Consider the following 19,403-nt stretch of genomic DNA (forward strand, 5'->3'; position numbering starts at 1 on the left):
GTTTTATTTATTTACTCTAACTCTACTTCATATATTTTGATGTTTGTCTTATTTACTTTGTCAAACTAAGCGTTATCCTATTTTCTATCCCACATCAAACCAAAAAAGAAAAAAAGAAAAAAATTTGATTTTTTATTTAAGTTAAAAGTTCTTGTTAAAATTTAAATTTGAAGTTTAATTGTAATGTAATAAAAAAGAAAATATAAATTCAGTATTGGTTAGTGAACAAACTGTGAAACTTACGTTCACCAACGTTACTTATCTAACGTTGATAATTGATTTTCATTAAATACAAGTCAGTTTTAAAGATTAATGATCCACATTTGTTGCTTCAGTTTTCCAAAAGTTTTTGTTTAGCCGTTGATTGGGATTTTTGGCAGCCATTAAGCAATGTCATTAAGAGCTTGATGGAAGTTTGACTATATATAATGTTTTGGTCCCTAAGCTCAAGTACTCAACTAAAACAAAATACACCATCAATATTAAAGTGTCTTGAGAGCTTAGAAGAGCCAAAATACAGCTTTGTGAGTTTGTTTTAATGACCGGAGGTAATCTTTGATTCTTGGTTTAAAGTCTAAGAACTTTGTATTTTTTGTTTAGATTGCAGATAAGTTGCTTACACAAACAAACCAAAGGAATAGTGAGGCCTCAATCACCCTTTGGTGGTTGAGTAAGGACTCTTGGGGTATTACCTAACAGGTATTGAGTTCGATTTACTTCGGTTGCTAATAGGAGTAACCACTGAGGTTTATCTAACCCTTAACTTTAAGATCTAAAAAATTAGTTGAAGTGCATGTAAGTTAGTCTGAACACTTTGATCACAAAAGAAATAAAAATGATGAGGTCTCGTTGGTACCACGAAACTTCCATGCACCCAAGGGTGGCCCACCATCAATTTTTTTTTTTAAATGTTAATATATATAATTTATATATTTTGACCCATCCTAATAAAAATATTAATGAACATAAGTATTAATATATAATTAATTTTCACTTTGGCTCATCCTAATACAAATTTATGAATCCGCCGCTGCATGCACCAACATATAAAACTAACACATCCAAGATCAGAAATTTTGAGAAAGAAGAAAACACTTTTCTGAGTGTCCTTCCACTTCAATAAATATCAATAAACTTTATACTGTAATCTCATTCACAAAACGCAGTAATTATTATAGAATTTTTGAATATATTATTTAAGGATTTGATTTAAGCTCTTCTTTGATTCTAATTAGGTAACATATAGCTTTTATTCATCGATAATTTCAATCGGGCTTTGAGAATCAATTAAGATGTGTAAAACTGGTCTGGATACCCCGATCATAAAAAAAGAGTCTTTGATCTTTTTTAGGGGATTTTTGTTTTCTCTTAATAATTAAAATAATAATAATAAAAAATACAAAACTGTAAGTGTTAATAAAATTAAGATTTGAGATCCCTTCATAATATTTTTTGAGATTTTTGTAAAAATTTGTTTACAAAAGAGAAAAAAGTGTCTTTTGATTTTAAAGGAACGTTAAGGGAGACACACAAATTTTGCCTTATAAATTTCATAATATACTACTCTTAAAACTTTATACTATAAAATTGATTGTCCATGGATGAATTAATAGTAAAATTAATTTAATAAATTCATATTAATGATAATAATTTATACGACGTCATTTTGTACGATCCCAATTCCAACTAGCCGGGTGTTCCTCCACGTTCAAAACTTTATACTCCACGACGATTACGAGTAGACACGTATTCTAATTCAATCGGTAACGGTAAGGTACTGAGACAACACTCGATACTCTGCAATACTGTAAAGTGTAACACAGGACACAGGGAAAGCCCCGTCACTTATCACTCCTTAATATTTGACACACTATTTCTTGTCGAGTGAACAGTGAACACCATTTCTGTGAAAACTGAAGAAGCAGTACTTGATGTTGCTATGTACCAACGAAGAACCCAAAAAACTATGTTAAAGGAAACCGGGCTAGTAGTCTTCTCATTTTTATTTCTCATCAACACTCTCTTTTATCTCAGCCTTTCTTCAAAGTGAGTCTTTTATACCTTCTTCCTCGTATCAATACAAGTTTCCCCTTTTACAGAATGCGTATATCATACGGGCCTTTGTAAGTTTAATTGAGTGTTTCTTTGAAGAAAGTAAGTATCTGTTTTTAGAGTGAAATAGATCGTTTCTCATTATGTTCTGGGTTTAATGGAATGCTTTTGCTGCAATCTAGTTGATAACTTAGATTTTTTTTTTTTTTTTTTTTTTTTCTCTACTGAGTTTTGATTAATCATTAAAACAATGGTTTCTGACAGTGTGTTAATAATTGGTTGCGGCACACTCTGAATATTGGATTATTGTTATATTGATTGTATCAAGGGCATTTTGGGTTTGGTTTGAGTTTGTTTATTAAAGTTTCATGCTGTGATATTTTTCTTGTATTTGTCACGCTCTCAAAGGTTCTGATGTATAGCTTTGTGTTTGTTTGTATGTATTTAGCATACGATTGTTTGTGGTTAAAATTCACAGGTACTTGTTCATTTCACTTTCTGTCTTGATGGGTACTGTTATTGACAAGTGGGATGATGAATGCTCTGTCATGAGGATAAAGGAGAAATAGGGTTTATTGTTATGGATGATAGATCGGTGTGTAGTTACATCCCGAGGAAGAGGTTTCTTTGTGATTTCGTTTCCATTCCTTGTAGAGGGGAAACCTCAATCGGTGATCGTAGGAAACTGCTGTAGATTCAATCACCTTAAAAACACACAGTGGTGAGCCTGTGGATCTATGACTAAATTTTATGCCTCAAACCCTGAATACTTTCACAATTTCTTTGTGATGAAGCCTCCATCTGGAAAGTCAGAGTGTAGTATCAGCCAGTTTTTGGAATCTTTTAAGTTAGACAAGGGTTCAGCCTAGATGAGATCTTAACTATCTGGTTGTCTTGCAAGCCAAATGGAATCGGCCTGCACACTACAATTGTGCATTTTGATATAGGGGGGATAGGATAGAGCGAGTGATTTTCTCTTGGAGACAAAATCTCGCAGTCTTTGGCTTCAAATAAACCATATTCAGAGGTACAAGAAAAAACATTTTGATGTGGATCCATATTGTCGGTTCGCGTCCTGCAAGAGTGACTGGCCAAGTTTCTTTCCAGAATAGGCTTCCCAAATATGCCATTCCAAAGAATATGAGAGAACTCATTGAGACAAGCAGATCCCAGATGTTTTCAAAGGTCTAACAAGAGACAATTACTGTTCTTACTTCGAAACATTAGTGATCATGGAAGAAATACACTGGAGGTTATATATAAATAATTAAAACTATATATTAGTATTATATAGAAACCATCGTCAACTTTTGATGTATTTGACAATTTTTTACTGCAGGTAGAATGAGGTCTCATCACATGGAGAATGTTGCTATAGGAAAGAGGACAATTTTGACTCTTGAGGTCCCAGCTCGCTGAGAAGGCCATCACTTGTTCATGGAGATTTTATTTTTGTCAAGCTTGCTAATGACAATGGAGGAGTAAGACATCTCCTTATCAGTCTTGTCTCTGATTATTGGAAAACATTTATTTCGCTAATTCTTAAAGTATTTCAACCCTAGAATTTACCTAGTGAAAAGAAAAAAAAAAAATTTACATCACCAAGATGGTGTTTGGTAGGCACATTACCTAAACTTGAGTGTTCCTTTGACCATCCAAGTCATCGTCATAAAAAATAAGATGCAGTCTTTTTGTTTATGTAGCGCACCTTTGTATTTACTGTCTTTTGTTAATACTCCAACCTTTGTCCACTAATGTGATGTTGTCACATTGGTGATTTTTTTTTTTCACTCCCCGGTGGTGATCTTTACAATGTACAGTTTCACTCTTTACAATCGAGTCTAGACATGGAGGTTTCCCTTTCCACTTCTGGAGTTCCCCTTGATTTTGAAAAGACTTAGTGATCACGTCACGAGGATGATCTCTTGCTGCACAAGGACGCGCTTCCTTAGTCTGAGTTCATGGACCTTCCTGGTACAGGTAAGACTATGACACTTGTGGAAGCAATTCTCCAGCTCCTACCAGAACATACGAGAGAATCTTCGAGCATTCTGTCTGTGCGTCTTCAAAGCTAGTGCCTTGCGGATCACACCTCTAAGAAGAACGAGGTTCAAGAGAATGATGTGCTTTCCACGGCTCAATGCAACTTCTCGCTCATAGTAGGATGTCAGCCTCATCATATCCGCTTTTGCTTCGTTAAATGAGTTTTTGGTTTCTTTAAGTTGTCCTCATCTCAATGCCCCTCACTCGCTACAGGATTCATTCTATCACTATATTGAGTGCCTGTCTCTTCTTTATGCTGAAGGTATTACTTGTGGCCACTTCTCTCTCCATATTTTCTTGGACTGAGCTGGCCTGTGAGCCAGTCTGATCCCTAAAAAGGAACTGTTGTTGTTCTTGCTGGACGACCCATGCTTTGGTCGTAATATATCAAGAGATGCAGGACTTATGGATTGGGGAAATCATACTTGGAAAGGCTGTTTGAATCTGCTTTTTTATACAGGAATAATTATGTAACAAAGTTGTTAGAAACTACCGATGTCATCCCGAATTTTGTATCTTCCTTCAAAGCTGTTCTATGAAGAGGAATTGATTGCATGTAAAGACGACACAAGTTCCTTGTGGGAGATATCTTCAGTAATCTCCTACGTGTTCTTGTATTCTGTGTCCACTCCTCAATCGGATTACGCAAGTTGTAGAGGTCATCGAGAGATTGACAGCAAGTGGGATTGAGTGAGGAAGATATAGGGGTCATAACACCATATGACAGCAGGTACTCAAACTAAAGAAAACCCTAGAAAGTTTAGATATGCCTGATATCAAGGTTGGCAGTGTTGAACAGGTTCCAAGGACAAGAAAGGCAAGTCATTATTATTCTACTGTCCGATCAACATCAAACACATGAATTTGACAGAAAGACACTGTTTAGGATTTCTGACAATCCAAGAAGGTTAATGTGGCTGTTACCCTGGCAATATCTTTGCTTGTTGTGATCGGGAATCCACACATTGTGAGCAAGGTATTCCTTTTCGCTTACTGTAATCTTTCTATGTTAAGGAATTGGAAAACCTCCTGATGAGTTATATTATTCTCTCCAAAGACCTCATCTAATTAGATAATTTTCTATTTGCATGTACGTGCCACTATATGATCATTCCTTAGTTAAGTGTTGTCAAGGGTTGCACTGTAGTGTGAGATTTCAACTTTTACCTTTTTAGGAACTTCTGCACTTTATTAATGTCCAGATGGGAACATTCATTTCCTAGTTGCACCTAATGGTCAATGTACCTGTTCAAAAGACATAGCAAACACCAAAAATTTGCATCAGTGAGATGTTAATACTTTTTAATAGATTCAAGAGTCCACTTTTGATGTTTTAGGCATCAAGGTTTGAACTGGGAGCTCAGGAAAAAAAAAAAAAAAAAAGTAAGAAGTATGAGAAAGGGAAGAGGGTTTAACAAAGACATGCGCCTCATAGGGTGTTTACGGTGTCTCCACCATGAGTTTTCCATGTATTTGCAGTTGTTTTGGAAAAAATGGTTCAGTTGCAAGTGTTTTACTTTTTTATTCCTCCACTTTTCAGTTTGGAATTTGTGTTTCATAAGTTCGGCATGTTCTAAGCCTTCATATTAATTTATTTATATACAAATTATATATGTTGTAGTCAAATTTTGATAGTATTGATTGAGCTTTATTCTTGTATGACATGATCATAACTGTGTTCGTCGTTTCTATCAATTAATAGTAGCCTTGTGTTCGTCGTAAGTTTTGTCACCTGCCACCAGCTCTTAGTCTTCCAGCATTTCCTAATTCCTGCCTTTGAGTTTTAAAATGACTCTTGCACTTTATACTCCAGTGCATTCACTAGTCATCCTTGTTTTGTAATAAGAAATCAAATTGTTAAAGGAACCCTGGAACACTAGAAGGAAAAAAAAAAAAAAAAAAAAAAAAAAGAAGAGAGCCGATGTCTCAAAACTTTTTGTACTGGAATCAGAGTCAGTTGAATTCTCATGCCTACATTTCCAAGGTTTAGTTATTTACATCACTAATGCTGAAGTTTTTCACGTTGGGCAGATGAATACTGGAATAGCTTTTATGGCGTGTGCAGACAACCAATTCTTACCAGGGTTGTGCACTTCCTGAGAGGCAGGGGTATCCAGATGAAGATCCAGCGGAAGGGGTTTTTTAAACCGTCATGAGAAGAACTTGTACAGAATTTTGAACAGGGTGACTGGATTGAGAATCATCTCAGATAAGAATTTGTTAAACCTTTCAAAGATGAAGATGGTGGTCTGATGGTGGCGGTAAATTTATTTACCCAGCTCTGTGAACTAAAAGTGTCTTTTGTTTTGAAACTTATTTTCATCATCAGACGAAAGTTGCTCCATCAGAGAAATTTTTTGTTAATCTTTTTGGGACAGACAATGAGTGTGTCAGAGAATTGAATTTTGTAAAGCTTTATTCTGAGTTTGGAGTTACACGCCATTAGAAAGGTTTGATCAAGCTTTACCGTGCAAATATAATTTTCACTTATATTTGACTTGAACATTTAGCGTGCAATGATGCGAGACAATTAGAGACTAAAACCAAAACTTACTAGGTTTTGAATTTGAATATGCTCCAATAAGGATAGAACGCTTTGCTTCTACCAACAAAGTTAAACTGTTTGTGCCGTCTCACTAAGATGGAGGTTGCTATCAGAACCACACATTTATGCCTAAAAAATAGGTGACTTATTTTCTTCATATACTTGGTGCAGGCAATTACATTTTGTTTAATCGTTGAAAGTGAGAACATCTAAATGAGTAGTATTCTGTATGATGCCTGTAACACTATGTGTGAATGAAGACAAGAAGGAAATCATTAATCCCGGTAGAAACCAACTATTGCTTTTGAAATCTTTGTAGTTGCTATAGAACCTCTGGATCTATTACGGATGAGTTTGGTTGTAGGTGAACTCGTCGTTGGAGCAGAGGTATTATCATTTCCTGCAAAATTGTGATGTTCAGTAACAGGCCATAGTTCCCTTGCTTAAACAGTTTTAGTCATGGGTTAAATCTCCAACATGCATTATACAACTCAATCTGCAATAATTTGATGATATGGGTTTAACCATATTATAAGACAAAATTGCATCCATCCAATGACATAGCAATTACTTCATAACGATATATGATTTGCTATGGACCAACAAGTAGTTCAGTGGAATGTGCAATTGATACTTGCAAGAGCTGCAAGGATGTGGTTATCTTTAGGGATCTCAATTTGTCAACAGATAACGATTTGTTTCTTTGTGCATGTATTTTTAATGATGATAATAAAAATTAAGAAATACTGAGTTCATTGTGGTTTCTTACCGGATCAAAAGGTTTTGGGATCTCTGGTCCGTTCACCGTGGAAAGGAGGTAAAGGCAAATGTGGTAGCTGCCCTGAATCAGAAGGTTTGGAAGTGGTGGAGGAGGTAAAGGCAAACGTGGTAGTGCCCTGAATCAAAAGGTTTTGGAAGTGGGAGAGGGAGCAAAGGCAAATGTGGTTGCTTACCTGAATCAGAAGGTTTGGAAACGGGAGAGGAGGCAAAGGCAATTGAGGGTGGTTTCAGAAGTTTTTGGAAACGGGAGAGGAGGCAAAGGCAGTTGAGGGTGGTTATCAGAAGTTTTTGAAACGGGAGAGGAGGCAAAGCATTGAGGGTGGTTATCAGAAGGTTTTGGAATTGGCAACTGAGGATGGTATCAGAAGGTTTTGGAATTGGCAATTGAGTGGTTATCAAGTTTTGGAATTGGCAATGGAGGGAGTTATCAGAAGGTTTTGGAATAGGAAAGTGTGGTAGTTTCTTATCAGGTGGTTTTGGAATAGGAAGTGTGGTAGGTTACTTGAATCAGGTGGTTTGGAATAGAAAAGTGTGGTAGGTTACTGATCAGGTGGTTTCGGAATCGGAAATTTGGCTCACCTGAATCAGAAGGAAACGGAATTGTTGTTTACTACCTGAATCAGGTGGGTTTGGAATCTCTGGACCTGTCATGCCGCCATGGAGAGGAGGCAAATCTGTTTGTGATGACCCTATGATGCAAATTATACGCACCACAAATTACAAGTCATTTAAAAATTTGTAAACATATTCTTGTTAAATAGCAAATGAAGACTGTGACTGAGCTAAAATGAGAGAATCCACAATTACATTCTCAAGTGAAATACACACATTGGATACTCATTGAACCACAGTATCTCTATCTCCAGGGACTAATAATATTGAGACTATTTGGTCAGCCATGGAGCTGAACACGTAATATTAAATTAATACCAACCTAAAACTCCTAATGCTAACTTGCGCACTATGGCGGACCAAGCCTTGGTCTCTGATTCTCAAATCTCGACAGTTACATTTTGGCGCGAAAATTAAAGCCCTTACCTAAGTTAATGATTCTATAAAAAATCCTAAACCAATCAAACGAAAATCCAAATTCAGCAATCAAGATTCAAGAGAATATACCTGAGAGCAGATCGACTCCAGAGAACCACTCGTGTGGCAAAGGAGACAGCGAACGGAGTCTGGTTTCGTTCAGTGAAAGCCGAAGATGACGGCTGCCGGAGAGGTTCACAGAGGCATTCACCGTGGCCAGAATTGAAGGCCGAGTTTACTGGCGTCACAGCACTGAACGGAACAGTTTCCGCCATTTATTGGCGGGCGCGGACCGTATTGCAAACATGCGAGAACGCACCAGCACGGGGGAGCATCCATCAGGCACGGCAGTTGTACTGACGTGGCAACGAAGAGCGTGAAGGTGAGGAGGCGGAGGACAGCTGTTACGCGGTCTGATTTTTCTGGACTCGAGAGAGAGATGTTTCTGGTTTTAGTTAGTTGGTGTGGTGAGGACGGTTAATGGTTGTTATAGAGTGGCGAGAATTGGCGCCACTGTCTAGAAGTTGAACAGTTGTTTTACGTTTTGCCCTTGGGTTTTATTTTTAACACATGAATTTTGATACTGTGGGCAGATCATAGGCTGAGGTGGCATTTTTCTTGAGATGATTTATCTGACATGACACGGATGCGACACGGAACAAGAGGTTAATTGTTGATTTTAAATGGGCCGATTTGATTATATTACAAACTTGTTTAACTCATTTAATAACCCAAATGTGTTATAAAGCTGTATCAATCTATTTAATTATTATTTTATTATATATCTAAATTATTAAAAAAACTTTTAAAAATAAATGAGATTATTTTCGTTAAAGATTTTTATTGTTATTATTTTTTTTTATGATAGGGGTTTCCGGGCCAACTTATATGCATTTCAACTAATCATTCGGGACTAAAACTATCGATCGGGTAAGAGCTCCAGTGATTATCCATTAGTAACCGAAAAGAGAATCGAATTCATGATCTCTTGAGTAATACACTCAAGAATTCCTATCAACCACTCGGTCATTCAATGTAGTTTTTATTATTATTATCGTTGTAGCCTCTAAAGAAAAAAGGTCAATGTATTAAACAAAATAAGATCTGGATTTTCAAAGAAATTGATATGAATTAGAAGAATATTACCCATGATTTTTTTTCTAATTGGTAATCATAAGTAAATGAAATTTAAATTGATATCACAAGTCATAATGTGTGTGGTTGAGGAGCTTGAAGGTTTAACAGAAGAAAATTTACAATCATTTTTGTTTTAATAAATGAGTATAGAATAATACAACTCATATCAATATAGAATTGACTTTCTCATATGATGAAAAATTATTCACATATCATTGTTTCTATAAGCAATCTTCATAAATAAATATTTTCACCTCTCCCTTGTGGCCGGATGACACCCTTCAGATACTGAGTTACCATACTAAAAAATCTTACTCATTTGTGAAGTATCTACCATATTTTACAATGACTTTGATTTAAACCCTCGAGGTGCTCCGTGGCAAAGGAATGTTTCAAGCCATCAGAAATTCTTTCTTTCTTCGTTTCTCTCGCGCGATGTGTCCACTACCCCGATAACCAAATTTTGTGTTTTTTTAGCATAGAATTTAAGGCAATATCAGTCCACTTGCACGGCTGCAGCTTCTTACTGTTCTTGATATATTTGAAAAAGTAGAATGTTTTTCACTTAACTTAAGAGTGTACAATGCATAAGTAGAGGATTAAGCAAATAAATACAAACATGAAGAGCCAAGCACAGGAACAAACATTTAATTCAATATTTTGTTTTCATTCTCCCGCTTGACGATTCATTCCCAGCCTTGAACACACTGGATTTGGAGCAGAACTTTCGGTTGAATGTGGTTGCCTTGGCAGGGTTGAAGTGTTATCGACTGTTCTTGGGTTCAAGGGAAGTGCATCTCGTGTGGAGGCGGAGGTAGAAGCACATTTTTAGGGGAAGAAGGCTGTGTCCGCTCCTTGGGGCTAGCTGTGGAAGCACTATTGGCATTGAGCTAGAACTTCAAGTGAAATTGCAGAAAATTCCTATTAGTATATAGTATATTCAAGAAGGGAAATGAGGGGTTAAAGTTCAGCATTACCTCGACATAGAGTCAAGGAGGCCAGAGATGAAGCAATTTGAAAATGCAATAAAATTGGAGCGTTTAAAAGAGGAATATTGGATGATGCCAACACCGAGCACAAACAGCTATACCCGGCTTGGAACACTTGAGTAAGGGGTTTGCAGCAAATTTCAATGGAAGATTTATGTGCCTTGATTACGCATTGTAGCAGATTGATAACCCTCAATAGGGCACCCTGGATTTGGCTGTTGATCTTAGGGATTAAAGCACAGAGCTCCAAGACTAAATACAAGCAAGTTTGGTTGAAACTACTCCCTTAATTTCATGATGCAAATGTAAATTGACTTAATAATCACTGCAGATTATATCTGCCTTGTGCAATAGGGTTGCGTTTGGCATGTTTTAGAGCATTCACAAATCTTCCTACAAGCCCTTATAATTCTTTCTTCTTCTTTAAACTCATTTTGATAGGCATCTTTTCTAGGGATATAATCAGCAACAGCAATTCCTCAAATACAAGAACCTTTCTCTTTTTCTTCTGGTGATTTCAGTAACAGGTGTACGTTTCATGTCTCAAGAGCCTCAAAAACATCATAAAAACTTATTTCCAAACTGAACTTAAGGGTAATATTAATGTTGAAAACCAATAAAGAAAAGAAAAGCATGATTAAGGGTTGGTGGATTGGGATCAGTCTGCAGATTGAGAGAAGTCATGAACTGTGAAGGTACAATCAACAACAATTTCTTAACAGATTAGGGCTTCATTTTGATGACTGGGGCATGATATGGAATGAAATGGAAAGGTTGAATCTTCATGAGCCATTTCTATTCATGTAATGAGTTTGTTCTAGAATTTTGGCCCAGAATTAAATTATTTATGAAATAATTACACGTACAAATATCGTTAACAAGAATTTGCAAACAAGTCGATAATATTTGGCGTATTATATTGATATTGATTACTAAAGTTCAAGTGATAAAAAAAAAAAAAAATGTGTTCAATAGTCTAATACCAATTTTTTTCTGCAAAATCATAACCAATGCCAAGGTGAACATTAAAAAACCATTTTAAAAGAATTCCGAGATCTTATTAGGAATCCATAATCTGTCACAAACAGTAAAAAACTTCTTCATTAATAAAAAATAGATAACTATTTCATATCATACTTACAAGCAATACAAAACTACAGGCTATTAATAAATAATCACTCAATATGGAATTTGAGCTAGCCCAAACAATAATCACACACCAAAAGAATATTTCTCAATGTTTTAAGTACATAATGGATATGCAAAGGCAGAGACCTAGTATACTTCATAATTAAAATCCTACTGCAAATAGCAAAGAGATGGCGAGAAATTATAGGAGGGCATGCAGCTGATGGTGGGTCGAACAGGGCGGCTCCCCGGAGTCACAGTGGGGGCTTAGGATCCACTCTTGTCGATGGTGAGTTAATGTTGGTGTTGTGTCTGATTCTGGTGCTGTAGCAGATGGTGTGGCTCAGGAACACCAGTACCTGCAGAGACAAATCAATACTTTTAATATAAATAAAAGGACTTCACAGAAACCTAAACACTCAAAAGGTAAATTAATTGTGCCAAGGAAAGCCATAGCTGTGATTATTGTACTTAAAGAGGTAGAAGTTTACCTGTGTGACTTGCAGATGGTGGTGCTCCAAATGAGGAAGACCTGCAAATTAGTAACCAAATGAATAAGCCATTTGATTCACCAAGACAATTTTTAATTTGCAGAACATTTTGATTATGTGGTCTTTTATAAGTATCAAAATGATATAAATACCTGGAGCAGGAATAGGTGCACCAGTGGCTGCAAGCAAAGAAAATTTACATTAGCATTTTGTTGGTATAAAAAGGGGTCTAAAATAAACCCTTGAACTCAATTATATAGTAGAAAATTACATTTGCATTGAGAGGGACACCAGGCATGTTACAAGCTCGGGGAGGAGATGGCCAAGGTTCGGTTGATGGTAGCTGGAGTGGGATATTTCCTGTTACAATGAGGCAGGTACAGTCCCATGCTTACTTGTACCGACTTGAGTGCATTGCAACAATCGCAGTCGGCGAAGTACCATTGGTGGTACTATTCGTCAGGAAATTCATACAAGGGCTGAACTAGAAATCAGTGAAGCCGTGCACGGCGTAGCCACCTGCCCATAAACAGCAAGATGAGGACCACAAAAGCTAAGCCCAAAAATGAAGTGAGCGTTGGAAAGACAGGAGACTCCATGATAACTTTATGTGGAATGTAAAAGGATGTCGAAAAGAAGTAAAGTGATTGTTGTTGGGGAGTTGTGGTATTGGGAAAGAGAAGAGATGAGATTTATAGAGAAAGAGTTTAGGTTGAGAGGGTGGAGGGAAACATAGGTGGATTTCAAGTTGGTCTGAGTTCAACTACCTTAACTAATTTTTGCAAAGAGGTTGAGCATTAGCCATGTGGCTGAGCTTCGGACCCCATATGACCTTTAACTAAAAGATTGCTGTGTGATTATGTGATTGGCAGATTGGTGAAGGTCAAAAGGTTCTTGTTCACCATGGCGGCTTTCTGGTATCAAAAGGTTTGCAAGTTTTTTTAGAACTATCTCATTCTTAATTGCTTATCAAATTAAATAGTAATTCTTTTGGTAAGCATTAGGCATTGCTTTTTAAAAAAAATAAATAAAGGAAAAAAAAAACTTAACCAAATTATATTATATATATATTGTTCTGAATAGCTTAACAAAATAACTAGACCATAATTAGTGAATTTTCTTGAAATTACAATAAAACAGATTAGTAAAAGAACTTGAAAATAAATTTTTTATTTACCACTTTCTCTATTATTTCAACCATCAAGCCCAGTTTGACACCAAACTAGATCGTTATCGTATTTCACCGCAAACACTGAAACTGCACCCACTTCAAGAGTGATAAATAAAGATACAAAATAATTTACTTTTTGACATCTTAAATAGCGAACGGGTGTAGACAATCGGAATTCTACAGTTGATTTTTGTAAGGATGACCATTGACAACCTATTAGACCCGCAAGCAAAAACAAGAAAGGAAGTATGACGTAAAGTCCTTGATATCGATGTGGTGCTAACCGTAAGCACTCTGATGCTCAAATCAGCATGATTGAAAGAGACTTAAGTAAGCATGGAATGGATTAACTCATAGAATGGGTTGGCCGTAGAGCGGACTAACTTATAGAATGAGCCACCTTGTAGAGTGGACCTTCTAGGAGATGAGTTTTGATGTAGAGCCAACCGTTTGTGGGCCATGGTGCAGAGCCAATTGCAATTGGGTCTGATTTGGGCCTGATCTAAGCCCAAAACGGATTTTTGCCCATACAGCAGGGTTAATGAAGAAATAGGTGGAGTCCTGAGAACACTACTATAATATTAATTCAAGGATATTATCAATTAGGATACAAACTTTTCAAACTTTATCAATGAGAGGATAGAAATTATAATTTGTTCAATTAGGGGACACCTAAGGCCATTAACTTTAACGAAAAATGATGAAATGACTTAGATGCCCTTGATTTTTGTTAAAGTGAATTTAGTCCTTAAAACCTAAATTTTAAAAATTCCAAAAAACTAAAAAAAAAAAAACCAATTTTTTTTTCAAAGGAAATGAAAAAAAAAAAAAGATTAAGAAATTTAAAACTAAAAGAAAATTTAATAAAAAAATATTATTATTTATTTTGTAAAAACGGATAATTTAATTCTTTTATTTTAGTTTTTTAATTTGATGATTATTTATTTTGTGAAAAAGGATAATTTAAATTTGTTCAGTTGCATCTTTACCCTTATATAAAGTTTAATCTAACCCTAAGTAATGTTCATTGTCCCTTAATTGAATAATTTATAATTTCTGTCCTCCTATTGATAAAATCTGAAAAGTTTGTACCCTAAAAAAATTATCTCTATTTTTCACTTTAGACTTATAGATCTTATAATACCCAAAAAGCCTTTTTTAGTAGAGTTACTTTTTTTTTTGCCACCTTAGTTTTGCCGAATCAGTAGATGGTACCCCTTGAATGCCCAAACTGCAAATACACACCCAAAATGCAACCCCATTTCCAACTTATCTAATGACCTAGATACCCTTGACCATTTAAGTAATTACTAAAAAGGTTTGACTCTTTGACTTTAGGGTTAAATTTTTTGGACATGTGGCAAACGGTAGGTTTAAGGTTTCAATGACGGGATATGACCGTTATGCCTTTCTATCATCACCTTTTTTTAACAGAGCCTGCGAATCTGGTGTTTTATGAGAACTCGATTTCCATTAACAGAGTTGCATTTTTTTGTGTATATTTGTAGTTTAGACATTTAAAGTGTACCAACTATATATTCGGCAAAGCTAGGGTGGGTTCAAGGGAAGATGCATCTCGTGTGGAGGCGGAGGTAGAAGCACCATTTTGGGGGAAAAGAAGGCTGTGTCCGCTCCTTGGGGCTAGCTGGTGGAAGCACTATTGGCATTGGAGCTAGAACTTCAAGTGAAATTGCAGAAAATTCCTATTAGTATATAGTATATTCAAGAAGGGGAAAATGAGGGGTTAAAGTTCAGCATTACCTCGACATAGAGTCAAAGGAGGCACAGAGATGAAGCAATTTGAAAATGGCAATAAATTGGAGCGTTTAAAAGAGGAATATTGGATGATGCCAACACCGAGCACAAACAGCTATACCGGCTTGGACAACTTGAGTAAGGGGTTTGCAGCAAATTTCAATGGAAATTTATTGCCTTGATTCAAGCATTGTAGCAGATTGATACCCTCAATAGGGCACCCTGGAATTTGGCTGTTGATCTTAGGATAAGCCAGAGCTCCAAGACTAGAATACAAGCAGTTTGTTGAAACTACTCCCTTTAATTTCATGATGCAAATGTAAATTGACTTAATAATCACTGCAGATATTTATGCCTGTGCAATAGGGTTCGTTTGGCATGTTTTAGAGCATTCACAAATCTTTCCTACAACGCCCTTATAATTCTTTCTTCTTCTTTAAACTCATTTTTGATAGCATCTTTTCTAGGGATAATAATCAGCAACAGCAATTCCCAATCTACAAGAACCTTTTCTCTTTTCTTCTGGTGATTTCAGTAACGTGTGTTACTTTTTCATGTCTCAAGAGTCCTCAAAAACATCATAAATACTTATTTTCCAAACTGAACTTAAAGGGAATATTAATGTTGAAAAACAATAAAGAAAAAAAAAGCATGATTAGGGTTGGTGGATTGGGATCAGTCATGCAGATTGAGAGAAGTCATGAACTGTGAAGGTACATCAACAACAATTTCTTAACAGATGGAGGCTTCAATTTGATGACTGGGGGCATGAGTATGGAATGAAATGGAAAGGGTTGAATCTTCATGAGCCCATTTCTAGTCATGTAATGAGTTTGTTCTAGAATTTGGCCCAGAATTAAATTATTATGAAATAATATACACGTACAAATATCGTATACAAGAATTTGCAAACAAGTCGATAATATTTGGCGTATTATTTGATATTGATTGACTAAAGTTCAGTGATAAAAAAAAAAAAAAAAATGTGTTCAATAGTCTATAACAATTTTTTTCTGCAAAATCATAACCTGGCCAAGGTGAACAATAAAAAACCATTTATAAAGAATTCCGAGATCTTATTAGGAATCCATAATCTGTCACAAACAGTAAAAAAGCTTCTTCATATATAAATAAATAGATAACTATTTCATATCATACTTACAAGCAATGTAACAAAACTACAGGCATATTTATAAATAATCACTCAATATGGAATTTGAGCTAGCCCAAACAATAATCACACCACCAAAAGAATATTCTCAATGTTTTAAGTACATAAATGGATATGCAAAGGCAGAGACCTAGTATACTTCTAATTAAAAATCTACTGCAAATAGCAGAAGAGATGGCGAAAATTAGGGAGGGCATGGCAGCTATGGTAGTCAGAACAGGGCGGCTCCCGGAGTCACAGTGGGGGCTGTAGGATCCACATCTGTCGATGGTGGATTAATGTTGGTGTTGTGTCTGATTCTGGTGCTGTAGCGATGGTGTAGGCTCAGGAACAACAGTACCTGCAGAGACAAATCAATACTTTTAATATAATAAAAAGGAACTTCAGAAACACTAAACACTCAAAAGGGTAAATTAATTGTGCCAGGAAAAGCCATAGCTGTGATTATGTACTTAAAGAGGTAAAGTTTACCTGTTGACTTGCAGATGGTGGTGCTCCAAATGAGGAAGGACCTGCAAATTAGTAACCAAAATGATAAGCCTATTTGATTCACCAAGACATTTTAATTTGCAGAACATTTTGATTATGTGGTCTTTTATAAGTATCAAAATGATTATAGAAGATACCTGGAGCAGGATAGGTGCACCAGTGGCTGCAAGCAAAGAAAATTTACATTAGCATTTTGTTGGTATTAAAAAGGGTCTAAAAATAAACCCTTGAACTCATTAATATGTAAGAAAATTCATTTGCATTGAAGAGGGACACCAGGCATGTTACAAGCTCGGGGGAGAGAGATGGCCAAGGTTCGGTTGATGGTAGCTGGAGTGGGATATTCCTGTTACAATGAGCAGTTACAGTCCATGCTATTACTTGTAAGCGACTTGAGGCATTGCAACAATCGCGAGTCGCGAAGTACCATTGGTGGTACTATTCGTCAGGAAATTCATCAAGGGCTGAAGCTAGAAATCAGTGAAGCGTGCACGGCGTAGCCACCTGCCCATAACAGGCAAGATGAGACCACAAAAGCTAAGCCCAGAAATGGAAGTGCGTTGGAAAGACAAGGAGAGCTCCATGATACTTTATGTGGAATGTAAAAGGATGTCGAAAAGAAGTAAAGTGATTGGATTGTTGGAGTTGTGGTGATTGGGAAAGAGAAAAGAATGAAGGAATTTATAGATGAAAGATTTAGGTTGGGAGGGTGAGGGAAACTAGGTGGATTTCAAGTTGGTCTGGAGTTCAACTACCTTAACTAATTTTGTGACAAGGAGGTTGAGCAGTTAGCCATTGGCTGCTGCTCGGAACCCCATATTGACCTTTAACTAAAATGATTGCTTTGTGATTATGTATTGGCAGATTGGTGAAGGTCAAGTTGTCTTCATGATTCGCCAATGGCGCGTTCTGGTATCAAAAGGTTTGCAAGTTTGTTTGAGACTATCTCATTCTTAATTGCTTATCAAATTAAATAAGTAAATTCTTTTGGTAAGCATTAGGCATTGCTTTTTAAAAAAAATAAATAAAGGAAAAAAAAAACTTAACCAATATATTATATATATATATATGTTTCTGAATGAGCTTAACAAATAACTAGACCATAATAGTGAATTTTCTTGAAATTACAATAAAACAGATTAGTAAAAGACTTGAAAATAAAATTTTTAATTTACCACTTTCTCTATTATTTTCAACCATCAAGCCCGTTTGACACCAAACTAGATCTTTATCGGTATTTCACCGCAAACACTGAAAACTGCACCCACTTCAATGAGTGATAATAAGAACAAAAAAATTACATTTTTGACATCTTAAAATAGCGAACGGGTGTGACAATCGGAATTCTACAGTTGTTTTTGTAAGGATGTGACCTTTGACAACCTATTAGACCCGCAAGCAAAACAAAGTGTGGTAGGTTACTTGAATCAGGTGGTTTCGGAATCGGAAATTGTGGCTCACCTGAATCAGAAGGAAACGGGAATTGTTGTTTACTACCTGAATCAGGTGGGTTTGGAATCTCTGGACCTGTCATGCCGCCATGGAGAGGAGGCAAATCTGTTTGTGATGACCCTATGATGCAAATTATACGCACACAAATTACAAGTCATTTAAAAATTTGTAAAACATATATTCTTGTTAAATAAGCAAATGAAAGACTGTGACTGAGCTAAAATGAGAGAATCCACAATTACAATTCTCAAGTGAAATACACAACATTGGATACTCAATTGAACCACAGTATCTCTATCTCCAAGGGACTAATAATATTGAGACTATTTGGTCAGCCATGGAGCTGAACACGATAGATTAAATTAAATCCAACCTAAAACTCCTAATTGCTAACTTGCGCCACTATGGCGGACCAAGCCTTGGTCTCTGATTCTCAAATCTCGAACAGTTACATTTTGGCGCGAAAATTAAAGCCCTTACCTAAGTTAATGATTCATAATAAAAAATCCTAAACCAATCAAAACGAAATCCAAATTCAGCAATCAAGATTCAAGAAATGAATACCTGAGGAGCAGATCGACTCCAGAGAACCACTCGTGTGGCAAACAGAGGACAGCGAACGGAGTCTGGTTTCGTTCAGTGGAAAGCCGAAGATGAGCGGCTGCCGGAGAGGTTCACAGAGGCATTCACCGTGGCCAGAATTGAAGGCCGAGTTTACTGCGTCACAGCACTGAGACGGAACAGTTTCCGCCATATTATTGGGCGGCGCGGACACGTATTGCAAACATGGCGAGAACGCTACCAGCACGGGGGAGCATCCATCAGGCAGCGGCAGTTGTACTGACGTGGCAACGAAGAGCGTGAAGGTGAGGAGGCGGAGGACAGCTGTTACGGCGGTCATGATTTTTCTTGGACTTGAGAGAGAGATGTTTCTGGTTTTAGTTAGTTGGTGTGGTGAGGACGGTTAATGGTTGTTATATAGTGGCGAGAATTGGCGCCACTGTCTAGAAGTTGAAACGAGTTGTTTTACGTATTTGCCCTTGGGTTTTATTTTTTAACACATGAAATTTTGATACTGTGGGCAGATCATAGGCTGAGGTGGCATTTTTCTTGAGATGATTTATCTGACATGACACGGATGCGACACGGAACAAGTAGGTTAATGTTGATT

General features: G+C 36.5%; 1 protein-coding gene and 1 pseudogene across 1 annotated transcript; one reads left to right on the plus strand and one right to left on the minus strand.

Annotated features, from left to right (window-relative positions):
* The first annotated feature begins 2,558 nt into the window (after positions 1–2,558).
* LOC116136544 lies at positions 2,559–6,541 on the plus strand (annotated as a pseudogene).
* A 374-nt stretch (positions 6,542–6,915) lies between these two features.
* On the minus strand, positions 6,916–19,164 carry LOC116136545. The gene is made up of 4 exons (XM_031422233.1): positions 18,797–19,164; positions 18,188–18,352; positions 7,594–7,908; positions 6,916–7,040 (listed from the first exon to the last, which is right to left on the minus strand). Exons 1-4 carry the CDS (start codon positions 19,131–19,133, stop codon positions 6,916–6,918), a joined length of 942 nt encoding a protein of 313 aa, XP_031278093.1. The 5' UTR covers positions 19,134–19,164.
* Between the last annotated feature and the right edge of the window lie 239 nt (positions 19,165–19,403).

The sequence above is a fragment of the Pistacia vera genome, unplaced genomic scaffold (genome assembly GCF_008641045.1).
Source record: "Pistacia vera cultivar Batoury unplaced genomic scaffold, PisVer_v2 Contig317, whole genome shotgun sequence".
Taxonomy (NCBI): Eukaryota; Viridiplantae; Streptophyta; class Magnoliopsida; order Sapindales; family Anacardiaceae; genus Pistacia; species Pistacia vera.

Coding starts and splice junctions, on each gene's coding strand:
- LOC116136545 (XM_031422233.1), bottom strand. CDS start 19,133: ATGACCGCCGTAACAGCTGTCCTCCGCCTCCTCACCTTCACGCTCTTC. Junction 18,353..18,796: donor GGAGTCGATCTGCTCCTCAG/GTATTCATTTCT, acceptor TTTGCATCATAG/GGTCATCACAAACAGATTTG. Junction 7,041..7,593: donor TTCCAAACCTTCTGATTCAG/GTAAGCAACCAC, acceptor ACAATTTTGCAG/GAAATGATAATACCTCTGCT.